Source organism: Sinohyriopsis cumingii, chromosome 13 (genome assembly GCF_028554795.1).
Source record: "Sinohyriopsis cumingii isolate HCF-2022 chromosome 13, ASM2855479v2, whole genome shotgun sequence".
NCBI lineage: Eukaryota > Metazoa > Mollusca > Bivalvia > Unionida > Unionidae > Sinohyriopsis > Sinohyriopsis cumingii.
In genome coordinates this window covers 56,938,027-56,962,851 of record NC_142973.1, presented here as the reverse complement: position 1 = coordinate 56,962,851, position 24,825 = coordinate 56,938,027, and the positions used below count along the sequence as shown (strand labels likewise).

Sequence of the window (24,825 nt, the reverse complement as noted above, 5' to 3'; positions counted from 1 at the left end):
ATTAAGGGGCTCAGTTGATGGAATTCGCTTAAACCATTAACAGGGCATATAAATCTCATGAGGAATAAAGACCACAAATTAAAGGCTATCACAATTTCTTGGGCCTGTTTCATGGCTAGTACAGTTTCTTGGGCATATCTCATGACTATCATAATTTCTTGGGCCTATTGCAATCACTAATATTTAGAGGATTTTATGAATGCTGAATTTTTCAACTTTCTCATTGGTATGGAATTGCACCTTCTGGTGTTTAGCTCATATAAGGCAGTCTAAGCTGAACATTTCACAATATTTACTGCATTCCAGAGTTGTTAGATACTTTAAGAACTTGAAATCTATATGCTTTGTCTTGGGAGAGTCAGTATTAAATAAAGAAAACTTCCATAATCCTTGCAAACTTAAAAACTAGATGGGCCCAGAGCAGAAGGTTATTGAAAAATATCTTAGCAAGTTTGAAATTAAATAATTGAAGCTAATTCCAATAAAATCATTTAAATCTTTGGTAAGTCCAGCAGTAGTGAATAAAATGTAGTTTTGGCATGTGGATGGTGGTAGTGTTTGAATAACAGTTCCAAAACTCACATCTGGCTCAAATTTATGATCAATCATAACATTAGAAAATATGAATGGTGATCAGCTCAGATCCAGTCAGGCATTTTTTATCTTGTTTCTCCGCTTAGCCCGTTTGCCATCTCTGAAGTCATCACTGTCTTGAGAGGTATGCTAAGCAACAAAGCTGCATTGTGGTACCATATTATTCATTTCACAGATTCTGTTCTTTCAGTATTCAAGTACATTTTCAAATGCAGAGTACAGGAGCTTATGTTGTACTGTTGTACTATATGTGACGTGAAAGGGAAAGAAGAATACTAAAATATGGGGGCGCAAGAGACGATTTATGCATAATTTACCCCTGTTGATAGGAGTTGTATTTGGGCACACTGCCATATCCACACATTTGCTTTCTAGAATTATTCGCGTTTAGTCAATATCTTTAACTTGGGAATATGTTTTTAAGACCATAGCAGCTTGATGCCGACTGCATATATCTTGATTAATCTGAAAACTACAAAAACAGTACCAAAATTATCAACATAAGAAAAGCTCTGAATTGGTTTGAAATACAGCACTAAATTTATTTGAAATAAAGCACTGAAATTGTGCATTAAACACAAAGAGTTGCATTTACAATTTTGTCACTGAAGTGGAAGTTATAGATATCATTACTAATAAATGAAAGCATCAAGTACAAGAAAATCAGCTTCCAATTGGTGTATAGAATTGATAATGTGGAAGATAAAATCATTGATTTATACCAAAATATACTCTAGACTGGTTACAACAAATTTGTCAGCTCTTTTATCCATGATACAAAAACCTCTCACCACACTCTTGACAGTGTTTAAACATCTGTTCTTACATAGGTCATTTATTGTTCTTAATGTGCATAACTCTAACAGGAGAACATCAGGATCTTAGAAGGAGTGTATGATTACAACAAAATTAGGCTGCCATAGATTTATTGGGCTGATATCTGATTGTAAATGCAACTTTTTTTTCTTTCTTTCAGGTAGCATCACTGCAGCCATATGGAGCCTTCATAAAGATTCCAAATACAACAAGACATGGTATGTCTGAGTTGTGTATTCTGGCCTGAAATCACTTCTTCCATTTCATCATGGAGATGTTTTAAGTCAAATCTCTTTGCTTGTTTTAGCGAGTTTCTTAGTCCAGAATTCATTGTTTTCATATAAACTCAGGCTTTATTATAATGATGTCATCATTAGTCAAGAATCCAAAAGCTGCTAACTCCATATCTGACAGTTTTTATCTCTCTCCACCCCCATCCCCATTTCTCTTGATATGGTCATAATTGATTCATAAGCGTAGTAAATGAAGATTTATTATGATGATACTATAATGTATTGAACATAAATTAAGTTCCATCCATTATGACTTCAGTACATAAAGTTTATTGAAACTTGCAGAAAGCAAATTGGACAAAATCTATTGGTTGTTTGAAGCTTTCTTAGTGTACAGAAAATGTACCTCCATATATAAGGTCCTGATTCTGTCTGATTGATAATGAACTTTGTTTCCTATCAACCCGTATTGTGAGTTTTGTTGGCCAGGGTAATTAAACCACCCTGATATCTCTTAGATGTAATTTCAAGTAACACTATGTAATGTAAATTGAATCTGGGGTCTGTTTATGCATCTGTTCACCTGTTGTCACAGGACCATACCTGTTTAAAAATGCCAGTAGTTGAGGAAGTGATAGTTATTTGTGGGCTTGTAATTGTAGTCAAATGGTCTTCACCATATTGCTTTGATTGCATCTGCTTGCTTTGATTAATGAATGCATTTGTCATTTATTTGATGACAGTTAATTACAGAAATTCAAACACATGACAAATAGTGATCCACCTGTGGATAAAATTGGATCTCTTCCAGATACATGAATTCAGGTACTGTTGTAGGTGTGATTGTTCACAAAATCACAAAAATTTGTAACCACAAAAATAATCTTGTTTACAGTGATCAGTTATACATATTCACATTTCATGCAGATTGGTTGTTGTTGTGGGGTTTAACACCATTTTTCAGCACATGATAGGCTATGCATGGCAGCCAGTATTAATGGTGGAGGAAGAACCCGGGAAGAACCACTGACTCACGAGAAGCTACTGGCAAGCTTTCTCACATACCTACATTAGCCGAATCCGAGACTCGAACCTACGCAGACAGCGGTGAGATGGCAGTGATCCGTAACGGAGAGTGCTTTAGACCACTCTGCTACTCGGGGCCCCTCATGCAGATTGGCATAATGTTCCAAATTAAGAGCTCTTGTGTGTTGTCAAAGTGATTCAGTTTCATGAAAAGCTGTAATCATTACAGACATTTGAAAACAAATTTAAACTTAAGATTTATGGGTCGTTACAGATTTGTTCTTTCTGTACATTTTGAGACTGATATGTTAATTGAATTGGATTTGCTTGTACCTATAGCTTAAGACCTATTATTCAAAAGAATTTCTCCTCGCTCAAAGAATGCCTTCTTGTCCTATTGCCCATATAGGTTTGGTTCACAAGTCCCAGATGTCTAAGGGCAGGATAGATGATCCCTCAGAGTTCCTTAGTGTCCGGGAACGAGTCTGGTGTAAGGTTATATCTATTGAGGTGAGTAGACCTAGCACACAATTCAAGGAGAAAAAATAATGTTTAGATCCAGCAAGAGTATGATGTGCCCATGTACAGTTATCTTCGTCCGACATTTTTTTAAGCTGTAATGGAATGTCTGCAACATGTTTAAATTGGTCCAGAGTATGAACTGCCTTGCAAATGCACAATTATTCAGATTTCTTATCAAAATCATAAAGTAATGGAAACAAAATGAACTAAGTATATTACACTTTTAATTTTCCATTTTTAAATTTATTTCTTTTGTCCACACCTGATTAGATGATGTTCTGCTCAATCAGTTATTTATCTTTAGAAATACATGTAAATTGCAAATTATCTTCCTGTTAGATATACGTGTACTATCATTATTTATAATCATTTTTTTATATAAAATTTTGAATTACTAACATTAAATTGGAGAAATATGGTTACAGTGTTTACCCATTATTTACAGCTGTGCTGTGTTTATGCCCTATTCTATGCAATATTCACTCATTACTTGCATTTAATCATGTATTACAGCTTCAGTATTCTGTGTTACACAGGAGGAGGGACGGAGGATTGCTCTGTCCATGAGATGTGTCAACCAAAGCACTGGAGAAGATGAAGATCCAAACAACATAAAGTCCACACGGTACACACTCTTACACTTATGGGCAGACATCAGGCGTACATGGCAGACATACTCTAGTAGCAGGTCATGCAGAGTACATTTTAGACATACCCAAGTAGCATGTCATGCAGAGTACATGTTAGACATACTCAGGTAGCATGTCATGCAGAGTATGTTAGACATACTCTAGTAGCAGGTCATGCAGAGTACATGTTAGACATAATCAAGTAGCAGGTCATGCATAGTACATGTTAGACATACTCTAGTAGCAGGTCATGCAGAGTATGTGTTAGACATACTCAAGTAGCAGGTCATGAAGAGTACATGTAAGACATACTAAAGTAGCAGGTAATACATAGTACATGGTAGACATACTCTAGTAGCAGGTCATGTAGAGTACATGTTAGACATACTCTAGTAGCAGGTCATGCAGAGTATGTGTTAGACATACTAAAGTAGCAGGTCATGCATAGTACATGTTAGACATACTCTGGTAGCAGGTCATGCAGAGTACATGTTTGACTTTTGCAGCAGATATAGGGTACACTTCAGACAGTCTTGTTGCAGATCATCAAGAGTACATGTTAGACATACTCAGGCCAAGCAGAGTACATGTCTGAATTTTGTGGCAGCTATAAAGAATATACCTTAGACATATTCTTTTAGCAATTAATTCTTACAGAGTATATGTTTGACAATTGCAGCAGATATATAGTACACCTTAGACATAATCTTGTTGCAGATCATCAGGAGTACATGTTAGACATACTGTTGTAGTAGATTATGCAGATGATATGTTTGACTTTTGTAGCAGACATACAGAGTACACATTAGACATACTCATTAAATTGTGGCTGATATTGATGCAGACAGAGTATGTTAGATATACTTATTCATGCTAAGTTGTAGATGATCTTGTACCAGGCATAAAGAGTATAGAGTCCACATTTAATGTACAGTACTTGTATTCAATTTTAGTAATGCAGCAGATATAAAGAGTATGTTAGTTGTTGTTGTTGTTGTTGTAGGGTTTAACGCCATTTTTCAGCACACAATAGGCTATACATGGCGGCCAGTATTAATGGTGGAGGAAGAACCGGGGAAAACCCTGGAAAGAACCACCAACCCACAAGAAGCTACTGGCAAGCTTTCTGTCATACCCACATTAGCCAAATTCAAGACTCGAGCCTACGCAGACAGAGTTGAGATTGCAGTGATCCATAACAGAGGGCGCTTTTGGCCACTCGGGGCCCTGAGAATGTTAGTCATACAGAGTATGTCATCAATATTTGATATAATATGCCCAGTCAGGCAAGTCCTCGCTCAACCTCCTTGCTTAATCAGTTCATTACTCACCCAGACTCATTATGTCAAAATGAAAGTGGAAGAGCATTAGTAGCAAATCATACTGATACCTGATGTTCTAGTAACATTCACATTTATTTAAATCTAAAGTTAACATACACGAATACAGCAAGGTCATTGATCTTGTACAAAATATTGTATCTAAATCAACATACACTTCAAAACCAAATAAAACTGTATAAAGTTAGAAATGTTTATAGTCCAGTCTACTTGAGAAGTAATACTCCCAAACCAGACCTGCCAAACCTCAATGTTTTGTCACAAGTCTGATGCTTAAAATATGGACCTTGGGAATAAAAGGACAGATTATGTAAATGTGATTGCAGTAAGATCCAGCTTACAGCATGTCTCTATTTGATTTGAATCAGTTTCATATTAGATCCAGTAGAATTAGGGAACCAGACTAACTGTACCATAGTACTTAAGATGCTTTAAACTGCACATATTTTGTGTTAAAAACTTCTGGATGATCAAGCTTTTGCTTATTGTTTGTTTTTATAATTATTTTACAAATGGCTTCCAACAAATGGCATGTCGGGAAGAAAGGGACAATAAACCTCTTAAAAAGTTTTAATAGAACAGAGGAATTTAGTTTCTTGGAGGGAAAATCAGGAAGGGAACAATTATTATTAAATCAGAGTATTTGTTCCTGGATGCAATTCGAGTAGGAAGGAAGGTAACAAGACAGTATACCAGAAGCTAATTGTGCAGGCGGGAAATGTTCATTGTTTCATTCGTTCATTATACACTTTCGAGTAATGTCTCACACACTCTGATCTTTTCATGGCTACTGCGGAATTGAAATTTGTTGAAAGAGGAAAATATATGGATATGACTTTTACCAGTCATTAAGAAAATTTATTCAGATGGAGCTGTCTAGAAGAAAAAGATCACAATAAGGAATTTTTTAAGGAATATATTTGGAAGTTGGAGGAACCTGGATCATGAGCTGCAAAGACAAAATTAAATCTGACCAGCTGGCAAAAAAGTGTTCCTTAACCATGCTAAAATGAAAAAAGCACAGACAGGGATGATCATGTTTAAATACTCAAAAGCTTCCAGTGGTTTTTCTGTCACTTTCATCTTTGAATATGGCATTGACCACCTCAGGCCAAAGAAAATGTTTCAAGTCAATCGACCATCCCTGTTTTTCGTTGCTGACCTTAGCACCTTTTTCACTCGAGAGTAAAAAAAATCAAAATATAAAATCAAAAATGGAGTGCTTAGTACATTATATTTACATATATATATATATATATATATATATATAAACTGATCATTATAATATACATATTTAAAAAATAACAAAAAAATACCTACCCTAATTTTAAAACCAGTGCAATAGGAGACACTTTTTCTTTATCTCACAGCAGGCTGTGTATGGACTGGTTCCTAATATGCCAGTAGTGTCAAGAACAAATAATATTCCATCATAATGGACTCAACAGCAAAATTCAATAACATTCATGATCGAATATCTCATCAAGAGATTTTGATCTGTTGCTTAATTGCAGAACAAAGTTTACTTTGTGCATTGGCCTAAAATTTGCAAGTCTAGCCCAAGAACTTGCAAGGGATTCCAAGGCACTTTCAGAACTGTCCTTAAATTTGACAAGTTATCTACGAGCTGAAAGAAGGGGTATCAAGAGTTCTTCAAAAACAACTTGTCAAAACAATTAAAGCTTATTCAGGTTAATAAATGGTAATAATTAATTATCTTTTCTTACATGATTTGATAATTTTCAAAGTGTTGTGTGTGTTTTCAGTTACTTATGAAATTCTGCACTTGACACATGCCTTAGGGATTGCAGAGAAAATTTTCAGGTTTTTTTGGTAGGCTGTTTACATCCTAAGTCATGATCATGCCCAAGATTCGATCATTCCTGCATCGATGGGGCAGCCCAGGTCGGCTGACCATGGCAATCCCACAGGAGTAGTCCCAAGCAGAAATAACGGTAGGTACCGATGCTAGTGCACACTGTTGGGGTTTCTCACCTATTGTCGTCCTTCACTACCATCAGTGACATGTTGGAGTTGGGGAATGGCATCTACATGTCAACATCTTAGCAATGAAGGCTGTCATCAATGCCTTTCACTTCTGAAAAGATCAACTCGGAGCTGAAAAATCGTCCTCATTAGGTCAGACAACTCTGATAGTGATCTATCTTCTCAAAGAGGGAGGCACCAAATCACCAGACCTGTGTGTTCTGATTTGGCAGTTTCTGCATTGGTGCAGCCATCTTGATATCAACATACGAATCAAACACATTCCAGACAGACTCAGTGTCTTGGCAGAGACTCAATCCAAAAGCCATCAAGTTCTTCACATGGTCTCTCCATCCGATGATCAATCTCTTAGCGATTCGGTAGAATGACAAGCTATCCACCTTTGTCTCTCCAGCTTTGTCCATGGATGCACTGTCAGTGTCTCTCCAGCTTTGTCCATGGATGCACTGTCAGTCATTTGGGAGGGGTTGTGGACATTTGCCTGTCCTCCCACAGTGCTGAGTCCGAAAATAATCCAGAAGTTTCACAGTCAGAATGACAAGATGATTATGATAGCCCCTTCAGATGGACAAGTCCTGGGTTACTGATCTACTTGGTCTAGCAATAGATATCTCCAGGAAGATTCCAGCCAACCTGAATCTTCTCCAGCATCCACAGTAATTGGAGGTCCTTCCCTGCCCAGACTGTCCTCCTCTTCTGCACGCTCGACTTTTATGAGGACAGTCTTGCAAGACAAGCAATTCAAACCTTTCATTATGGAGAGAATCTTGAGAGCAAGAAGACCATCCTCTCTGAAGGTTTAGGACAGAACGTTGCATGGTTTCAGGGGTTGGTGCCATACCAACACCATCGTCCCTCTGCCTGCCTGAGTCCCACAACTGGCAGACTTTTTTTCTCTGGCTCTTTGAGGAGATAAAGTTTGGCTCCAATCTCTACCAAAGCATACTGCCCCATGATATTGGACACATCGTGGCAGAAATGTTTTTGGGCAGAATATTGACCTGTTGGATCTTTTAGACAATTTTGGCTTCAGTGAACAAATATCCCTCATTTTGTCTCCAAATGGAACCAATCCTGATTTTTAACATTGCTCGATTTGAATCCAGTTGAACCTCTGGCCTACTCTTCACTGTAGTCACTATCATACAAGTCCTGTTTATAGATAGTTGTAGCTTCTGCACGCAGGGTAAGAGAGCTGCATGCCATTTATGTCAACCTGAACTCTCTTCAGTTTAGATTGGAGGGTTCATTGGTTCTCTTGACACAGTCTGGCTTCATAGCCTAGAATAGGTTACCATCTGTAGGTAATCAAAGAGTTACAAGCATTTACTTGAACTGCATAGATGCAAGTAATGGCACGCACAAATGCCTCTTCCTTCCTGTGTGAGCCTGAAGTGGGTCATATGCTTGGTATGACATCTCATCAGATCAGAGTTGCCTCACTAAGATTACTACTTGAGCCATCTCTGTGAGCCTCGCATTCAAACGCAACATTCCAAACCTAGATATAACAGAAGCTGTTAGCTTAAGCAGAGTCAACATTCTCAAGTCTCCATCTCAGAGATTTTGCATCACAGAGGCAACCTTGAATCTGGTAGTTCCAGTGGTGGCAGCACAGATGGCCACCAAACCCAACTGAATCAATCAACACAATCTGTTAGCTTCACTGAGTTCACTGGTGACATTTTGTAGGTAAAAAGATTTCAGTAATTGTCTTAACTGTATGTTAGGGTCACAGGTCAAGTACACCCAGGCTGTGTTGTTTACGGAATTAGGAGAACGGGTTATCATTCACATGGGTAGATTCACCTTTTCTTCCCCAGAAGGATACCTGAAGTATAGGTCGGATGATCAGCATCCCCTCGTATTACTTATTCTTCAAACATATTGTGACTGGGGAATGTATTCGAACGAGAAGGCAAATTTTAAAGTAAATTATGATTCTCCAAGAATACTTACCCCCATCACATTACTTAAAAACCCTCCCAACAACCCCACCATGCAAGCATCCTTGTTAGTATCTTGCTCAGCTAAAAACTAGCAACACCTGGCCATCCCAAGGAGAGATAATGTAGAAGAGTTATTGTCCTTTGTCTACTGACATAAACAGGGAATGACGTATTTCATATTTTAGTAGGATGGATTCACAAAGTAGCTGTCAAATATTCCTAATGTAATGTGATTGGTTAAGTATTTTCAGAGAAAAATAATTTACTTTAAAATTTGCTATTACATACAGTAGTTATTCTAGATGTAAGCATGAAATGCTAGTGGGATATTGTTGTCATACACTTGCAAAACCATTTTACAATGTCATTAAAATCATGGTACATATATAATTGTCTTTCCATTCGCTTCATTGTACCACTGCTGGTGAATGTCTTATCTGATATGACGTTTATTTGAGTCCTTTCAACCCAAAATTGTTCGGCAAGTCTCTCCTCATCCCATGTCTAGTCAAATTTGACTTTCTTCTAAAGTAATAAGTCTTCATTTGTGTGATGACATGTTAAAATTTTGTAATGATTTATTCCTATGTTGATGATAGTACAGTATTGTGAATTATTCAGACAAAATGTTTGTAGAGTGGATGAAATGCCTTCTTTATAAAGAAAGAGTTACATGCACTGTCATGTGATTTTTCTATACTTTTCTGGTTCCTTGTTTTGTTCAGTGTTAATTTCTGTGTGTGTGTGTCTATGTTAATCCACAAAATCTATATTTAGCCTATGCAGACCATGTTATGATCTTGACCTGTATGTCTGTCTGTAATCATATAAGAGAAGAACTTGACAGCTGTGTGAAGCCCAAACCAATCTCTGGCCTTCTGCTCTCTCATTTTCCTGCTACCAAAATAAAGGGGAAACTTTTAACTAATTATCAATCTTTCCTCTTAAACGGGTTTCTGCAGTAGAAACCTTTAACAATGGAGACCACAGACTCAGTTATGAATGTCATAAGACCTAGCAATAGGGTATTCTCCATTTGATCTTCAGGATGCAAACCTTCACATTCTTGTCTTTACTCTTCACTGTAAGTACCTCCGGTTTTGCTTGGATAGGAGGTCTTCCAATTTCATGACCTGCAGTTCAGCCATTCCTCAGTGAGTCTCTCAGACCAGATCTGTTTTGCTGTTGGTCAAAATAACAGTGCTGGGTCTTTTACTCAAGCTAGAAACTTAAGAGCTTACACAATTTCAAGATTTTGTCTACATGAGAATAAATTTCCTCACAAACAGAGGTATAGCCAGTGTCCTAAGGGACAGAGTAGACAAGATCCTGGCCCTGTTGGGGGTGCTCAGAAGCAGGATCATTTTTTTTTTTGTCTTTTTTTAAACTTTACAGTCAACCTGGTTCCCCTAGGCAGACTACTCTTGCCCCCTCACCAGAGTCTCCATTTAGCAACTGGAAACCACACAGGTGTCATCTCTGGCTCTGGATTTTCATGATTTGTGGATAAATCTGGCTCGATTTCTGGTTGGGGTACTTATCTGGAGCCAGAGGGACTGATTAGTAGCTGCCAACCCTCACGAATTTTTCAGCAATTCACAGATTTACGCCACAAGCCAAAAATTCACGAATTCTCCATTCCTCAGTTATTTTAAGTCTTTAATAAAATAACCGATTTCCAGTTAAGCGCTAGTCGTGATATTTGCAGTTGCCGAAACGGTCCGGTACTGCTGGTCGCGATATTAGTAGATCTACTGCTGATTATTACAGTTGGCCCGGTAGCAAGCATTTTAGCCTATTTTAATCTATATGAATAGTTTTACAAATGCTTTTGAGAGAAACTGGGGCCTAACTGGAATTTTGCTCTGCACATGCATCACCAACACTGATTTCAGTTACCCTTCAGCATTGCATGTAAGATCTTGAAAATGTCTTCACCACCAAGGAAAAAGAAATGTATTACTCAAAAAGTGAAGTTTAATTTGGAATATATCAAAAATTGGCCATGCATTCTGCCATTAAACATTGATATTCATCATGCTTTTTGCACTCAGTGTGCCATCGCAGAGACGATGTGAAGAAGCACGGCAGTTTCCAAAAAACGCGTAGAAGTTGGGAAAATTAAGAATTCGCAGATTTTAGCTCTGGAATATTTTAAGCCATCGGCGGAAGACCTGCAGGCTACCAACGCTGAAACATTATTTGTGAGTTTTCTTGTCGAACACAATCTACCTTTATCAGCTGAAGACTATGCTAAACATTTGTTCTGACAAATGTTCCTGGACTCGAAAATCACTTCCAAATTTTCCTATGGAAGAACCAAAAGTGCTGCAGCTCCTGTGCATTCCTCACAGCAACAGTGACAGCGAAAGAGTATTTTCTCTAGTGAGGAAAAATAAGACAGACTTGAGGGCCTCCTTAGCTGCAGAAAATTTGTCAGCAATTTTAGTCGCCAAGATCAACCAGCAGGCAAGAAGTCTGAACTGTTTAGAAAACAAATTTACGATCAACCAGTTGAGGAAGTTCAAGTCTACCACAGTATCATGTCTTGAGAATTAAATATTTCTGCATATATGTAGTGTTTTAGTTATATATTGCGAACTTGATATAGTGTAGTATTGACGGTCAGAGTGGATGGAGTTACTGTCATGGTATTTTAAATTCATGACTTTTTATCCCTATTTTCACTAATTGTGAACCTGGAAGGTTGGCAGCTATGCTGATTCTTCAGGATTCATGGTCCTAGGAAGCACCTACTCTCCACATTAACAAGTTGGAAATGAGGGCAGTGTTCTTAGCCATTCAGAGGTGTGTTGACAAGAAAAGGTTGCTGTTTGTTGCATACTCCTTCTTTTTGTGTGTAGGTTTGGAACCTCCTTTGCTCAGCAACCGCAGAAGGGATTACCTTTCGAGTTTGCCACATTCCTATCAAGAAGAATTCTTGTATCACGTGGTGTTTAGGCTCGAATAAACAGTAACACAAGAAAGAGTGAAAACAACAAGCTTTGAAAAAATACAATAATTTATTTCCCAGCAAACATTTGGTAAAAATGAACAAATACGAACTTACGGTTTCATAGAATCAAATCCAAAAATAATCCATGAATAAAATTCTTGAAGTCCTAATGACAAAATGTTCTACTGATTTCAAGTTTGAATCCCGACGAAGAATCCAAGACGATAATGTATGCTGCAGTCTGTAGTGTTGAAGTCTACAGATCCTTGTAGAAACAAGAATTATCACTCTGGTTTCAGATATTTGAATAAAGTTTTATATTAAAAAACTGTCCTTGTTCAACAATTTCATATGAGCACACATTTTCCAGAAAAATAACAGAATTAATCCTTTTGAATCCAAGTAATTTGAAATAACTCCAAACAGCACAACATACAACTTCCAGTGTAAGAGAACGCCCAGCTGTAACTGACAACAGTTCTCCAAAACAGAAGTTATATTGTCTCCTAAAACGTAAACAAGGGGTCATATGATCTTGTTCATGAAGCTTATAGAAATTAGGTACTTGTTAAGGTCACGTACACCCAGTGTGGCCCTGATGAAAACCAATGATGTTACTCTAAGAAATAAAAAAATAAAATAATTGTTTACATCTTAAATACGAAGTTCTATCATGACCTCAACAACAAACAATCATTTTAAAATAAAAATAGAACTTGTTTACATGGTTGCTGCAAATTTTGAAATAAGGTCAGGATTTAGATCAACACCTAGTGTTTATTAACGAACAGTCAAGGTCGAACTATTTTCTGAAAAAAGTATCATCTCTAGTAATAAATTTACATTACAATATCATGTAATGAAAAAAAAATTTTTTTTAAAAACTGACAAACAATTAAATTGAAATAAATATATATTAAATCAGATATAATTAAATCAAATGTACATAACAGAATACTTGAGCAGACAGTATGTCCTGGAAAGGCAAGATAATCCTCATGGAAATGGTCTCTGTACCAATCCATGATAGATTAAATTTTTCAGCCTTAGGGTGAGACCCTTGGTAGACTTATTTGTGATGAGCCTAAACCACTTTTACCTTTCCACACTCTCTGGGCAGTGGATGCTTTCAGCCTGAAGTGAGAATAATCTATTACACCTTCCCACCCTTCAGGATGATGACACAAGCACTTCCTAATTGCTATACTTAGCTGAATTTCCGTCTTAGTCATATCTGATGCGTGCATCATTATTGTATACTTTTGGTGACATTCCATACTAGGCAGAGACAAAAATTGACAGAATTTTGCTTGTTGCCTGGATCTTTAGAGAAAGAATGACCTTAATATAATGTTAACTTCATATTGATTTATTTTTTTGATATAGCCAGTAATTTTTAAAAGTAATGTTAAAACCAACAACTATCATTCTAATATAATACAATCCTTTTGTTTTTGTCAATTTGCAGTTTTGATGGGTTTAAGAAGTCTTCTCGAGAACCCATTCACCTGGGGGCTTACCTGGATACTACCTGCAGAAAATGTGGTGGAAAAGGTTTGAAAAAGAACACATGCATACTTTTATTTACATTATGACTTCATAATTCTTAACTGTCTATTTCTAAGTTTTGAGACATTACAGCAGTTTACGCAGACATTTTATCAGATGATTTAGCCAATAATTCAGCTCCTGTATTCATCACTATGACCATAGTAGATCATCATGTCCCCATTATTGGTGAAGTAGGTCACTGAACTAAATTCTCTCAAAGGTAAAAGCAATAACGTTATCATCCAAATACTCAACAAGAATATTGTAATGGAGATTCAATTGGTATGCATTATTTTTCACTGATTATATCAATGATAGCTGTACTTGCTACTGTGGTTCACATACAATTGTTCTGTAATTAGACAGGTCACTGTGGTTCACATACAGTTATTCTGTAATTAGACATGCTGCTGTGGTTTACATGCAGTTATTCTGTAAGTAGACATGCCACTGTGGTTCACGTAGTTATTTTCTATGTAGACATGCCACTGTGGTTCACATACAATTATTCTGTAAGTAGACATGCCACTGTGGTTCACATACAATTATTATGTAAGTAGACATGCCACTGTGGTTCATATACAGTTATTTTCTGTGTAGACATGCCACTGTGGTTCACATACAATTATTCTGTAAGTAGACATGCCACTGTGGTTCATATACAATTATTCTCTATGTAGACATGCCACTGTGATTCACATACAGTTATTCTCTATGTAGACATGCCACTGTGGTTCACATACAATTATTCTATATGTAGGCATGCCACTGTGGTTCACATGCAATTATTCTATATGTAGACATGCCACTGTGGTTCACATACAATTATTCTATAGATAGGCATGCCACTGTGGTTCATATACAGTTATTCTGTAGGCAGGCATGCCACTGTGGTTCATATACAGTTATTCTGTAGGTAGGCATGCCACTGTGGTTCATATACAGTTATTCTGTAGGTAGGCTTGCCACTGTGGTTCATATACAGTTATTCTGTAGGTAGGCATGCCACTGTGGTTCATATACAGTTATTCTGTAGGTAAGCATGCCACTGTGGTTCATATACAGTTATTCTGTAGGTAGGCATGCCACTGTGGTTCACATACAGTTATTCTGTATGTAAACAAATAAGTTTTCTCATAATTGAGGTCGCTTTTGCTTAAACTTATCTTTAGTTCACATAGGTTGCTATCATTTTATTTGAACTGCAGAAGTGAACCACTCTGCATGGTCAGTTCTAGAAAACAAAATTGGGGCAAATTCACCCTAACTTTGAATAAATAGGGGAGATATTTGGTGAGAGGGATTTAACAAAGTAAACAGAGGTAGCACAATTTTTAAGTGAAATTTTGTATAAATTATAATAAATCGTCCAATCATAAAGCCTAGAATAGATCCTGCTATATCATTCCCAAGGATGTTGAAGCATATCCATATTTCATTGTATACTGATTTCTGTATATGTTCAAACATGTGACTATCTTTATGTATATTAATTGCCTAAGTTTTTTAAATATATTTCAATTAACATTTAATGAATATGCTCTTTATGTTTACTACAGATACATGATAGACTGGTACAAAATATTTACATCATAACTAGGGGGTAAAATGATTAATTGAGTTGAAGAATCGATACAAAACAATACTTACACTATACAAGTTACTTTAACCTTCATCAGTTGTGAATAATTATTAGTCATTTGCCTTTTTATTTTTTAAATTGAGAATTCATCTCAGACAGCTGCTGCAGGCACCTGCACTTATTTCTGTGAGTAAAAAAAAAAAATCTGAAAACTATTGACAACACCCAGTCGCTTTCAGGCTAACACAAAGTGACTAACTCGCATGGTACAAAACCTGTCCCTACTCTGCCAAATCATGCTAATTATTTTATCCTGTTAGTATGTTCAGTCACTGATAACATACATCAACATAATGGAAACATTCCAGACTTTTTCATCTTGTATGATTTAAATACTTTACTGACCATTTGATAACCACTTTTTTGCAAAGCTTCTTCGTTGCTTTGTATCTGGTTTACTTGGATTGAATTTGAAGGCTACACTTCCTTTGTATCATGCAGTGAAATATGTTACAGTCAATTATGATTGGTGGTTATTGTTTGTTGAAGTCCAGAGTAAACCAATAACAATAATGTGTGTGTGTGATCTGGATTTGTTATGTAGCTTTAACAATTTTTCAGTCATATTGCTACGATGTCTGCATTATGGCAGTTTATAGTGATGTCTAGTACTGGGGCATCCTGCCACAGACATGTAGCATGATGTCCCACCCAGTCACATTATCCTGACACTAGGCCGACCAGTTCTAACACTAACCTTTTAATGCTGAGTGCCAAGCGAGGTAGCTATTAATACCATTTTTGTAAGTCTTTGGTATGACTCGGCTGGGATCGAACCCACGACCTCCCGCATTTGAGGCGGACGCTCTAACCACTAGGAAGGAATGGTGAAACATACCACTCAACTTATGTGCCCTCAAAGCATTATTGAGAATAAATATGTTATTTAGTAAACAATGTTAAATACCTTTCATGTTGATAATAAAAACGGGATATAATACATGGGAAAGTAAGTTGCCACATGTACGGTACATATGGCTTGATCTTGCATATTCAGGTATCGCTAGGGCATCGTTTATTTGCCAAACAATTGCTGGTGCTTATAATAACATGCACTTTAGAACATGGTTTCTTCAAATTATGTTGGAGGACCAGTCCTTTTCACAAGATAATTGCAACGATAACCATTAGCTGTTGTGCAGTTTGGCTACAGCTGACCAGAATATAAAAAGATGGTAAGTCCTGGGAGAAAATAAAATGCGTCACAGGGAAAGCACATCGTTTGAGAATTTCATGCGGATTGGACCTGGAAGATCAGTCAATATTTAGTGAAAACGAAGCCAAAAAATGCTGTGAAATAATTCCCGATTTTTTTGCACAATCTCCCTGTTTTTTCATTCAGTCTCCCTACTTGGCTTTAGAAAACCTGACAGGTATCCTCCAGTTAGGTAAAGACTTAGTGGCAAAGCCTAAGAATACATCAGTTACTACTTCTGCTCATGCTAAAAGGCATGCTCTTATCACAAGAGACCTTGCAAAAGCCAGCATCAATGTGGATGATATCATTACAAGTTGGAGGAATTTTTCACTTCTAAGGAAAGTATACTCCATCTATATTGACAACTTTTTCTCTTCCTATCCTGACAGAGTTCTGACTTTTCTATATTGACAACTTTTTCTCTTCCTATCCTGACAAAGTTCTGACTTTTTGCTAATACTTTGTCATGACACATTTAGGTACTTGCATGGGGAGCCTTAGTGACTTAAAATTTAGTATGGGCTATAATTATTTTTGTATGTGAAAGTCTCTAGTGCTTATAAAAACTCTAATATATGTGTAATGCCATTAATAACGGGTATATATTGGTCAGTTTCTATTCCAAGGCATTCATAGCATCTGTGTGTCAACTTAAGTGTTTTTACTTGTACAGTCGGTCTGGGATTTTTTCCCCCTACAAGTAATTGCCTCATTTTGGATATTGTTCCTCTTTGTAAGTATCTATAACAGTGCCTTAGTTCGTCTTGTGTGAAGCTTTTTCCATGTAATATATCATGAAGCCTCTGTCTCGCCTGGATACGTCAGCTGAAGGCCACCTACAAGACCCAGTTTGGGCTTTCAAGCAGTACCTTATTAGAACAGAGCTGTAGCATCAAGGGAGATGATGCCACATTTTACCTCTCAGGACAGGAAAGGAGCATATATCGACACTGTCTCATTCTGGATTAAGTGGGTTGTTATTGTTGTGGGGGTTAACACCATTTTTCAGCATATGATGGAGGAAGAACCCGGGAAGAACCACCAACCCACAAGAAGCTACTGGCAAGCTTTCTCACATACCCACATTGGCCGAATCCTAGACTTGAACTCACGCAGACAGAGGTGAGATGGCAGTGATCTGTAATGGAGAGCACTTTAGACCACTTGGCCACTCGGGGCCCCAATTAAGTGGGTTATTCACTCAGCAAAAAGAGAAATAATTCCAGCTCAAATGAACTTATTCTGCACTTCAGCTTACGAGGTTAGAGCAGTTACTACCAGCCTAACATTCGACTGGAATTGTTCACCAACTGACATCATCCAGGCTGTGGGATGGAGATTGGAGTCCACTTTCTCTAGCTATTATCTCCAAGATCTGATCTGTCATCCCAGAGAGCCTAATTCAGTCTGGTTGGACCTATATCCACAGCTCAGTAGGTCACCTGATAGACAGCTTATTAAGATGTGGCTTCACAACTTTAGCTGGATTTGAGTGGGTGGGGTGGGATTTTTCCCTCTTTGAAGCCATGCCTCGACAAATGGAGTCCCCTCCAGTCAGGTTACCTAGAAGCTGTCTCACATACCTTTGGATACTAGAGTGTATCTCTGGGGTAACAGGATGTATCTCCCTCCACCTCTTACCTATTCTCCTAAGGAATTATGATTGGGTAACATATTTGAAGAAGAAACCAATTTTTCCTAGTAAAATATGTTTCTTTGAGAATACTTACTCAATCATAATTTATATGTACCCTCCCAGCCTCCCTGCAGTTACATCCATATAGAGCATGCCTTCTGCACCATTAGTAACTGATGTATTCTTAGGCTTTGCCGCCAAGTCTTATATCTAAGGGGAGATAACTCTGCCCGATTGTCATATAGGTCGGCAGACAACTTTTAGCTCCCTTTAGCTAAAATTAATATCTGGGGGCTTGATTCTCCTAAGGTATTATGATTGGGTAAGTATTCTTGAAGAAACATTTCTTTAAAAAAAAAAATTGGTATTATATTGTAGGCTGTAAATCATATTGATGCATGACACAGGTGTGTTGTTTAACCTGAAATCATAACCTTTTGTTCAGATTCTGTATTGTCTTCATTCAGTTAAAAATGCAATATAAAACAAACCAGTATTTTGAAAGTTTGGACACATTGACACACCCATGGCTAGCCAGGATCATATGGTACCCACCTTAACTACCAATGAAAGGGATGGGGATAGTCAGTGGATAAACCCATTTATTTCTTTTTTTTCTGATTGCAGGTCATATGGCCCAAGACTGTTTCCATGCCAGAGGACAAAGGGGCTATGAGTTGGTCCCTGAACTGGAGTCAGACTCTCCACAGACCCCACCGCCACATTCTCCACCACGAGAGAAAAAGCACAAGGTTATTTAACACTTATAATGATACCAGAAACCGTAAACTATTTCTTGTCAGTCAGCATTTTTACCTTTCGGTCGACAGCACAATTTGGTCCAAGTTTGCAAACAGGGGTGAGTATATTTTGACTAAACTTGGGAGCTTGGATTGCTTGAAATAAGTACACTAGAGAGTATAATTATCAAATGTTTTTATTAGTGCAGTTGTTTTAGAAACTGAATGTTGTATTTTGTTTTGTGATAAAGCTTTTTTATGCTAAAAGGATTTTTAAAAAAGGTTTGTATATTCAGAACCATAACTATAAATGGATGGATCCACTGTTAGTTTACATCTGTGGCACAATAAAGATATATCTTAAAACATGGAAACTTGGTTTCCAAATATTCAGTTCCTGATTTATATCAGACCTGGGTGTTAGCAGTAGTACTGTAAAAAGTTGTGAACTAGTCTACTATATTGTGTCTTCCTACTTGCCACATTTGGAATTACTGAATTACTGTAGTTCTTTTATAATAAGAACAGAGTGACAAACTTTGTTAAAAGTTGAAAAGTGGTTGATGGCCTTATTATTGGATATAATTTTCTAAAGTAAGAATTTGCCTGAAATATGGCTAATAATCAGGCAATGGTTAATTATTGGATTAGTACAGTAATGCTTTTGCTTGTAGCAAAACAACTTTGGACATAGTTTTAACACAGCTTGATACACTATGGTATATACAGTTAACCTTGCTGCATAGAGTGACTCTTCATGATTTACTGTATCATGTCAAGGGTTGGGGTGGGGGTCCACAGGATTTGTGGAAATCTGAACTTACAATTAAAGGAAAACAAAATCTAATTTGTATGTGTCCTTAGACCAGAAAAGCAAATAGCAGCGTAAATGAAAATTGTGTTCAAATTCACTGGTTTGTTTTAAAGGCATGGCCAGTGAATTTATTTTCCATAATTTACTTTCTGTTGCATCAAACTTGTAATGATACTAGCTATAGATGATGATCATTGGTCAAATTTGTTTTGAAAAATTCAGCATTTTTTTCAGATCTCCAGAAATTATAAATCTTTTCACAACTATTTTATTTCTGAACCTGTAAGTTGTATACTCAAAATGTTAATTATTTAATTATCTAAAGTTGTGCCCACTGGATTGGAAATAACATGGCAGTCTTTATTTCATATACGACAGTCATTTTATCCATCTGTCCATGTGTGTCTGTTGAGCCCTTTTCAGGGCATCTTCATGAAACTGTTTTTTATCTGGACTATAGTAAAGTCATACAGGTCATGTATGTGCCTTTGCTGCTCTTAAATTAAATATAAATTTTTGTTTTAAAATATGATACTAATTTTGTTTAATCCTGATATCGAATGCTCTGCGCCTTAATGGTCATCAAGAGAATTTTTACAGTGGTGGCTAGAGACTAAATTTGGTCAAGAAAAGAGCATGTTGAGTCTAATCATCACAATATATGGTAGTATGAATTTGTTTATCAGCATATGTCGCTTTCATTGTGACATCATAGCTTGCGACATTCAATCCGGATCACAGCTTTAGTTTGATCTCATCCAAAAATGTCTGCATACTTTAACATTGATTTAGCCCTATGTACTTCTTGAGTCATGTAAATAATGACCTTCCAAATGAATATGGATGGATCTAATGAACGTGAATAATTGCCATTTAAAGGTATTCTAAAAAATGACACCCATTACTGAAATAATAGGCATTGAATGGCATGTCAGGTTTGACTTTTACTATAGACATTGTGTCCTGTAAAATAATACATTGTCTCTGTGCAGCATTTTAAGAGTTATACTCCCATTTTTAGCTCACATGGCTGAAGGTGATTTAAGAGCTGATTGGCTGAGCTAGTGAACACTCTAGAGGCCATATTTCTGATGAGATTTTGATCAGACTTTGTGTCTACGCTTATATCATCAGAGCAATAACAATGCATACTAATGAAATGGACCTTTACCTGTTTGGCTGAGTTTGTAAGTGCTCTAACAAACATAGTTCTGAGATGTACACATGTCAGTGGCTGATCAGATGGCAGGAAACAAACCCAAGACTTTCTGGTCACAAGTTTAACACCTTAACCACTGAGCCACTACAGCTTCTATGTGTCTGGATCTCAGTGGTTTCCTTGATACGACTTCTTTGGCAGGGCCCCAGGGGTAAGTTCATACACAGGAATCCATACTGACTGCACAGATTAACTCCCACTGTAATGCCAAGTAAATAGATGCTATAAGAGTTGGGCTATGAACAGTTTCTGTGTAATGAATCAGATCAGGGAGAAATCAGTGGGCAATTATGCTTGCATAAATGACTTGTCTTTTTTTACAATGACATAGTGATTTTATATATATATATATATATATATATATATATATATATATATATATATATATATATATATATGAAAGAAGATAAATGACACCAACATTAATAGATAATGTAGTGACAATGAGCTCCACATTTTCCTTTCTCTACATTTTCAATGTATGTAAATTTGGATTCACCAGCTGTCCACTACAATGTGAGCAATACCAGGCTCACTTGGGCTTCTTGTTATTACAGGTTGTGTTTGTCCATCATACTCGTATCTAGTTAATATTTCCAGAACCGTTAGAGATATTTTAAATAAACTTTGTATGCATAACCTCATGATTTTCTGCTTGTTATAGAATTATTGCTGAACAGAAAATAGAGATCTTTCATATTTAAGTCAGCTGCGTCCTTGATATTACTTTAATGCAGGGTGAAGTGGACCATGGATTAACCAATTACCCACAAAATCACTTACATTGAAAATTTTGGTCAAGCAGAACTCTGAGAAAATGTGCAGCTGCTCATACACATTGTAGGCCAAAAATTCTCTCTCAAACTCGGATGGTTCGAGTGCATTTCAGATTTGTTTTACTGTGCCTACAGCATACAGTTATGAATTCTTGACACCACTGTATATAACAAGGAGAAACATTTATTATAGATATCTCTTAAGTAAAAAGCGTATTCATTGGTCAAGCCTATGTAACTGTATACTGTTACCAAGGACATGGCTTTGTCATATTAACACCTTTATAGTTATCTTCCCATTTTTTGAAATTGTATTTACACTTTGTCTCCTATCAAGGATTTTCTGCAAGCACTAATTTACTGACAGGTCTATTTAAGTATGGACTTAAGATGTTATTATTACACCAATTAAACATTCCTCCCAGTGATTCTTGAATCTCTGTTCACACAGAATAATGAACATACAGTTTAAGAAATAATTTACAGAGAGAGAGAATCTTAGGTGAGTTCTTATTTTTATGTATCTTATGGGGATAAAAGTTTAATAATTTCTCTTTTCTTCAAGATTTGGCCTGTGAAAGATTTCATTATAAAATAAATTTCATATATTTCATGACAAGAGATTTTTACAAACCACATTATCATTGCAGGACAAGAAGTCCAAGAAAGAGAAGAAAGAGAAAAAAAGCAAGAAACGCAAGTTTTCCGAGTCTGACGGTGACATGCTTGGTGAAAAGCAGTACAAGGTTTTACATTAGATAATGAAATAACTAAATTTGTGTTTGTAAAACCTGTATGCATTGCATCCACTGCAGATCAAAATGTCCAAATCCATAAAGTTCAAAGATATTTTTCAAAATTATAGAAATTGCTATACAGGAATCTAATTTGATAATCTACATATGCATGCAAACATTAATACTAAATTTCATTTCTCTACCTTTATGGTTTTTGATTAATAAGGTTAACATGGTTTTAATTTTTAAAAAGGACATGTTTGGTAAATTATGTTTCTCCAAAAGTACTTACCTGATTACATTAGCATTAGGAAACTACTCTCTGCTACCTCTGAATCCAGCCCTCTCTGAAAGATGAAAAATATCTCCATTTCATCACATAGATGAAGGAAGTAACTCTTGCAAATTAACTTTCCAGTTCCCACTTGGTGGTCACTTGTATCCCAAATATTTACCAGTTTAAGCTTGACAGAAAATTAAAACAGATGCTTACATTTGCTGGAAGATTGGAAGAGATTGATAGTAATGTGATTGGGAAAGAAATGTAATTTATTGTTAAAATGTCACTTCTCTGTCAGATACATTGCCTAGTTAAATTAGGAGAAATGGTAAGAGGAGAGTGAAAGGCTTGAGCATCCAACCTCTGCCCAAGTCATTTGGTAGGAGCAAGAAGACTGCTTTCCAAAAAGGATAAACTTCTCCTATCGCGAAGTTAGCACAAACAATGAATTTGGTTATATACATAAGAATGTGGTCCCTGTCGGATCCTATGACAGGTTATTGCCTTACATTCAAAAGTTTCCCAGGTGAATCTAGTGAAAATTGCATGGTCAGGCTTATAGCTGAGGTGCTGTCATGAACAGGACAGCTACCCAACAAGATTCAGCTCTCTCCTTTGCAAGGCCATGTCATGCAAATAAAATCCAGGGAAAGTCGACTGAGCATGATAGTCATCTGACTACATTATGTCACAACTTAGAACATTGTGTTTGAAGGCCAGGCTCGTGGAATTAAGGAGAGAGAGTGGATAGTCATTGTTTGATTGCCTCTTCACAGTATTGTGTTCTTAGAAATCAAACCTGGTTGCGACAATAATATAACTAGCTGTTGGAATATAAATAAGTGTAGTTTGGATCTATGGACAGAGCATGCAGCTCACCCTGCTAGCTGACACTAGTACTGTCAGAAAACAAATCTTGTATGATAACTGCTTCAGCAAGGTGGAAGACAAGGGCTTTAACTTAGGTGAATTGAGCCATGTCAAGACCCATGAGGAACAAGGAGAGTTAGGGAGGTCTGAATATGTCAAAATAGGACACTAAGTCACATAGGTCCTTGTTGTGGCAAGTATCATCACATTTTTTTTGAACATGTCTGAGATCATGAAACAGTATCCTTTGATGTGATAGGAACTAGCTTCTTGTCTTCAAAGAGGAAAAGAAAGAAGTTACAAACTATCATGAACCTCTCTACAATCAAAGCACAGAACTTTTTGCACAGGACATACCCAGCTAGAGCCAGGCATGAAGGAGGTTCTCTGGCCATGGAAGGAATCTTGGCAACACCACCTGCTTGAGCTGCATTGCGATCAGTATGATTTTTGTCATACATCCATAGCTAGATGGAGCAAATTGCTGCTCCAGGACCTGTCCCTTTGGAGAGGAGATGTTGGAACTATATTGCATGCTTTGCCCCTCATTTCTGGATTACTGTCAGTATTAGAACGACTCTAGGGAAGGTATAAGCCTATATGCCCTCCCAGCTTATTGAAATGGCATCAATGACCCATACCTCTGGGCTTGGGAATGGAGAGATAAAGATGTGCAGTTTGTTGTGCCACTTCAATGTGAATAGCTCTAGCATCAGTTGATCCCATTGGTTGCAGACTCACTGGAAGATGGCTGGATGAAGAGACCACTCTTTATGAAGCAGTTGACCTGTCCTTGAGAACCAGTTGGCTCGGACATTGAGCCTGCCTGGAATGTATCAGATTTGTATGTTTTCATATGCTATTGGGCACACCAATGAAAGTACTGCTGTACCATAATGTACAAGTCTGGTAATTTTGTACCCCCTTGTTTCTGTTGTTCACTACAACCATATTGTCCAACATTACCGGAACAGTATTTATTTGGATACATTCTACCCAGATGTGAGAGACATTGAAAATAGCCTTTATTTCCACGAGATTGTAATGTCTACTTGCTGCTGACCATCATAAAGTCCAGTCCATATAATGCCTCACTCCATGCCCAACTTGACAAACTAGTGTTTGTGCATATTGTGTTTTCTGTTTGTGGAACTTCTAATGATTTTCCTGCTGCTAGCCACTTCATGTCATACAATTGCTGTAAGGACATGCAAATGTGGGAATCAAGCAAAAATGTTGATTTGTTGCACTTGGAAAGCAGTGATGTACAAGAATTGCCACAAAGTAGTT

At 37.0% G+C, this 24,825-nt stretch overlaps 1 protein-coding gene across 1 annotated transcript in view; it reads left to right on the top strand.

Moving 5' to 3' along the window:
• Nucleotides 1–24,825, top strand: part of LOC149785630 (zinc finger CCHC domain-containing protein 17-like) — a 43,153-nt gene that overhangs the window by 10,293 nt on the left and 8,035 nt on the right. The window contains exons 3-8 of the mRNA XM_089979447.1: nt 1,571–1,628; nt 3,079–3,179; nt 3,728–3,816; nt 13,541–13,626; nt 18,727–18,851; nt 22,299–22,394. Coding sequence (XP_089835573.1) covers nt 1,571–1,628; nt 3,079–3,179; nt 3,728–3,816; nt 13,541–13,626; nt 18,727–18,851; nt 22,299–22,394 — 555 coding nt within the window. The remainder of the gene's footprint in view (nt 1–1,570; nt 1,629–3,078; nt 3,180–3,727; nt 3,817–13,540; nt 13,627–18,726; nt 18,852–22,298; nt 22,395–24,825) is intronic.